Genomic DNA, 5,591 nt, shown 5'->3' on the forward strand with positions numbered 1-5,591 from the left:
CGGGTAAATTTGTTCACTAAGGCTCTGCTGCAAACGTTGCCGTTAACAGTCACTCAACAACTTGGGTGTCGTTCAATTCGGGAATGTTTTCAGGAATGCTTTTAACTAGTACAATGTAACCAAACAAAAGTATCTCATCCAAACGTTTTATGAAACAATAATTAGAATTCCAAACAAGTCTCGAAATATAATAAGTAAATATCCAGCTATTAATTATAAAGAGATTACAAATGTCACTCGGCTTACTGCGAAAGGACATCACCAAATTTAGTTTTAGTTAAAAGTTTGTGGTATCTCAATGAATCGTTTTTTTTGCTCTGAGTGATCTCGAACTCAAATTTCCGTTAATATACTGGCTTTAGCGGATCAGGCCGTGGCATTTTCTTGAATTGATTGTGGGCTTAACTGCTCTGTCCTCCAACCCACGTTTAAACGCTTGCGAATAGCACTTAAGAGAGGCGGATCCAGAAATTCCAGAAAGAGGGGGCCGAAGCACCCTCCCCCCCCCCCCCCTTTACATGCTCTCTATCCAAAAAATTCACGTTAGTGATGTATATATATATATATATATATATATATATATATCAAGGCAAAATGTATTTGAAATACGAAAAGCTCTGCAACTGAACTAATCATTATCTAAAGTAAAACCGCCTGGTGCACACTGTACCACTTAAAAGTCGGTTGGTTACAGAAGCTCTTTAAATTCAAGGGAAGGGGGAGGGGGCGGAGGCCCCTGGGCCCACCCCTAAATAAACTATGATAATGATAAACTATGATAATGTATCTGTAATAAGAAGCACTAACTAAGAAGAAATCCCGATGGATTTCTACGATAACGAATGATTTAGAGAAGAAAAAACGCACCGACGTGTCTGCGCGCGGTGCATCTCGGTAGACAGAGAGTCTTTAAAGAACTTTTTTAAGGGCGCGTTCGATTGACCGTATTCCGGAATAGGAATACATGGAATAGAAGTTAGAAATCCTTCGTTTTTACGGAGATTCACATTAAAATTATCAAACACTTGCTAAAATGCTATTTTAAACATATGTTATTATCCTTGTTGCTTCAAAAGCGACAGACATACCGTTTTAAATCATCACTCCACGTATTCTTATTCCGGAACAGGGTCAATCGAACGCACCCTAAATGTGAACAACTATTCTACGATCGCACATAGCCCTAAGGTTAGCCCACGGAATGTGGACTTCGGACTTCGGATTAAGGAATTGAACTGGATATGAAGAACAACAAGTATGCGATAACGATGGCCGACTGAGCAGAAATCAGAGTAAACAGCAAAACAACGATAGCACGTTCCTATCAAGATATTGAAACATAAAAAAAATTAATTAAGGTTAAGTCAGTGTGAAATAGTGTGAAGTCTGCTTAACTTCCTTCCCGAACAACGTGGAGGCTACCCGTAGCCTCTTGTCTTTAAAACTTTGTTTTTCAATTAAAAGTTCATCGTTTTTTCAACCCACGAAACACTGAATTTGAAAATATTCTAGAGCGAAAGCTAAGCTTTCACTTTTTCATGGTCCGGCCGATTTGCAGCAGGATATTTAACTACTATTCACCGAAGTGGGGTTGGCTAGTGGTAAATATTTACTAGCCAACACTCGCTACCGACATTGAGGTGAATAGTTGTTTTAGTATATAATAAAACAATGAGATAATATAGCAAAAAAAGATTATTTTATTATTACTGAAACGATTACAATATTTTCGGGCGCAAATCCCGCGCGAACTGTAACAAAGGATACTCTGAGTTTGCGTAGCCAATCAGAGCGCGCCCTCAACGCTATCCATAGAATAGTATATACCAATAACTTTCATCCGGTCTCAGTACTTAATGCATAGTTCCTTCTTTTTTACGGGAAATGTGCTGGCTTGATGGTATAATTTTACAACATGACAGTGGCTACCTTATTAACTCGGTTCAAAACTGAAAAACATTCAGTTGTCTAATTGCTTTACAAAACCGACCCCACACAACACGAACAAAACTTCAAAACTTTGCTGAAGAGACAAAACAAGCCGAAACTTACTAGGCAAATAGAATCCAAAGGCTATCATCGTCCGGAGCGGGACAATTACTAACTGTGGTAGCCAAAACACGCAAAAATCTGAGAACGAGACTGTGTTTCATGATCTTTCAAAAAATCAACATAGCAGCCGATCATGTAACGGAAAACAGTTAATAGCCTTTTAACAGCGAAAACGTCCATTACTTGGATAAACTAACTTACATACCTCCATCTTCCTTGTTTTCTATTGAATATTGGCAGCAATCAGTCAAGCTGATGTAAGCGACCACAGCAATCCATTGATGTCCTTGCTCAGGCATTTCAACGAGAGTCGCCATCATGTCACTAATCCACAAGGAAAACAGAGAGCTCGTGATTTTATCATGAAAACCTTCCGGGACCTGAAACTAAAGACTTGGTCTGAAGAATTCCAGCCTGATTACCCGCAGGTAAGAAAATGGAAAGAACGAAATTCTTTTTTTTTTTTTTTTTTTTTTCGATTAAATGCAATTTTATTTACAGGACAAACACTTACACTACTTACAATACTAAAATTATACTTACATACATTTACATTTACATTGCACTGCTCATACTTACACTATTTATACAAGAAGCAAACAGGACGAGCACTTACATTACTTACAATACTAACATTATACTTACATTTACATTTCCATTGCACTGCTCATAGTTACACTATTTATACCAGCACTAATTACAATACATACAATACAATATCCAATCACCTAATTAGATTACAGTCGGCTTACTTACACTTTTAATTAGATTTTACAACGCTACTGTTCGTGTATTATTATTATTTTTATTCATTTATTTATTATTATTATTTTTTAAATTCGATAATTATACTACTTACGTACATGGATCCACACCAGCTACCATTCCACCCACGTGGCACTTAATCCGCAAAAGGCAAAAAAACAAAACAAAAACATGTACCTTTTAAAGATTGTAACGTGAGAGGAAGAGAGAAAGAGAAAGAGGGGGAACGTGTCAATTATAGGATGATTCTATTCAACAAAAACTGCTACAGCCGAACAGAAACGATTACGGGATTGACATTCACTGTCCTTTGGCTCCGTTTTATTCTTCCTAGTCAAACTTTCTTGACCTTCAGCCTTTCATCTTTAAACCTTCCTATCGCTCGATGTGAAGGAATCCCCAATCCAGCAAATATGAGGCTTTGCAATCTGGAATCCAGAGCGTGGAATCCGGAATCCATTGTATGGAATCCAGAACATGATCCACATCTTTCTACGGAATCCAGGATCCAATGCAATTCGGCAATTTTCCTGTCAAAATCATACGTATTAGACCCAAACATTGCTGAGTTCGCGACAGGCCATGTTGCGTGAAACGCCATTTTCGAAACCAGGCTCTGGTTGGTTGATAGGTGAATATTGGAAATTAACTCGATTGGTTTCGATAAAGCGATCCACATTTTGAACAACTCACTTTGGCCACACACAGCACGCATTTGATGAACATAGCTTTTATCTCGCAAATCAAAGTGGAAGTAACACACACAAACGGATCCTCGCAAGAAATAAAGCAAAATAGAAAAAAAGGCATACAGCTTAGCATGAAATTGATTCTGTTCTTTTGAGATGTGGAGTGCCAATTTCATTGCTCGTAAAATATTGAGCAACTATATTGCTTCCATTGAAATGCAACTCAAGCTTTCTCTCTCTACCACCATTACGTTGGCAACTGCGTGTTAAATTATTCAACTTCAGTGTTATCTTTTTTTACCCGTCCGCTGAATATATGTATGGACCTGTCAATTATTTTAGTTTGCTTCTGGCTACAATATTGTCGGCATGATTCCTGGCACCCTTGCTGGTTCACCAAATGACAGATTGTTTGTGATTGGCGCACACTATGATACGGTGCGTACGACGTCATCCGGTGCTGACGACAACGGATCTGGTGTGGTCGCTCTGCTGCAAGTTGCAAAACAAATTGTGACAGGTTGGTATGTGTGTTTTTAAGGAAGAGAATGAACGCGCTTTTGTGCTGTAAGATCAGTTTTACACGTTGAGGGCGGCTAAACTTACGGGTTGCATTCGATTGACCGTATTCCGAAATAGGAATACATGGAATAAAAGTTAGAAATCCTTCATTTTTGCGGAGATTCACATTAAAATTGTCAAACACCAGCTAAAATACTATTTTAAACATATTTTTATTATCCTCTTTTCTTTAAAATGCCAGACATACCGTTTCAAATAATCACAGTGACCCTTCGTATTCTTATTCCTGAATAGGATCAATCGAACGAACGCCCCCTAAGGCTGTAAATTGTGAGTCATCTTTCCTCGTTTTGTTTGCCCCTCAAAGAGAAATTTACGCTGCGAAAATCATTCATATCATTTTCACTTTTTTCTTCATGCAGATTTTAAAACGTGCTCTCGTGCTTTCAGCATCTTATTTGTCGCGTTTGATTTCGAAGAATGGGAAGATTGTTCCAATAAAACACTTTACCCTAAATGCGCCTGCGGCCAAATCGACTGTGGTAGCAGAGCCTACGTGGCAAATCTCACCCTTTTTTACAACGGTTCGCTTTCGTCGAACGGAAATCTCCAAGGGGCGATAATAATGGATACCGTGATGAACTACAACAGTACTCCATACTCCCAGACTCTACCAGGCGCCACTAGGCAATTACTGCCTGAACTTTACAATCAGATAAAGAAAGATGAATTTCGTGGGGATTTCCTCTCTGTTACTGGGCGGCAAGTGGATGACAGAAACTTGATAGATCTGTTCTGGTATCATTACAACCAAGTAGAGTCCGGTAGGTGATAAGAATTGAATAACTAAAGGGCTACTATATGACCAAAAACTTCAATTTTTATTTTTCTGTAACTATGCTAACTAAACATTAAGTGATCCAAGTTTTAAGCACTTAAAAAGGTACCTGTTTATTTTAAATGGAATTTTCCCGTTTAATGGTCCGCTAGTACTAACTTTAAAATCTTGAAAGAGCTGGATCGAGGAGAAAATGACGTCAAAGACTCAACAGTTGCAATGCGTGTGTACGCGGCTGAATAGAATTAATAAGCAGCACGGGAGTTTCGGACTTTTAAACTCGTTTTGCATATATAATGAGCTGTGTTTACCTGCTGAAATTTTAAGCTAGTGAGTAGATGACGTCAATTTTCCCTGGATTCAACCCTCTGAGATCCAGTAGGTCAGTTTGGAACGTGAGTAATGGTGGACTGTGAAATTCAAAACTTACACTCCAAGTAAACAGCCTTTGGGTAAAGACCAAAGCTCAAAATTTGCCAGCCAAGTGCTTAGCAATCACACTTTCAAATTCTGAAGAAAAAAAAGAAGTAATTTTATGATCATAGTAGCACACTAAAATTAAACCCCAGTCAAACTTAGACATATACATAAAAGCCTGAGAGGAAATAATGTTTACAATCAATTTCTTTTTTTTTTTTTTTTTTTTTACAATGTTTTTGTATCAGAAAAAAAGAGTTTAACAATCGCTCCTTTTGGCATTTAAATTTTCCGGGAGCCACTATCTT

The 5,591-nt window shown here is 38.0% G+C and overlaps 1 protein-coding gene across 1 annotated transcript in view; it reads left to right on the forward strand.

The window, feature by feature from the left end:
• The window catches only part of LOC137973262 (uncharacterized), a 5,025-nt gene extending 165 nt beyond the window's left edge, over nt 1-4,860 (forward strand). The window contains exons 2-4 of the mRNA XM_068820040.1: nt 2,293-2,480; nt 3,849-4,026; nt 4,451-4,860. Coding sequence (XP_068676141.1) covers nt 2,293-2,480; nt 3,849-4,026; nt 4,451-4,860 — 776 coding nt within the window. The remainder of the gene's footprint in view (nt 1-2,292; nt 2,481-3,848; nt 4,027-4,450) is intronic.
• Nucleotides 4,861-5,591: the final 731 nt, after the last annotated feature.

Source organism: Montipora foliosa, chromosome 1 (assembly GCF_036669935.1).
Source record: "Montipora foliosa isolate CH-2021 chromosome 1, ASM3666993v2, whole genome shotgun sequence".
NCBI classification, from domain to species: Eukaryota; Metazoa; Cnidaria; class Anthozoa; order Scleractinia; family Acroporidae; genus Montipora; species Montipora foliosa.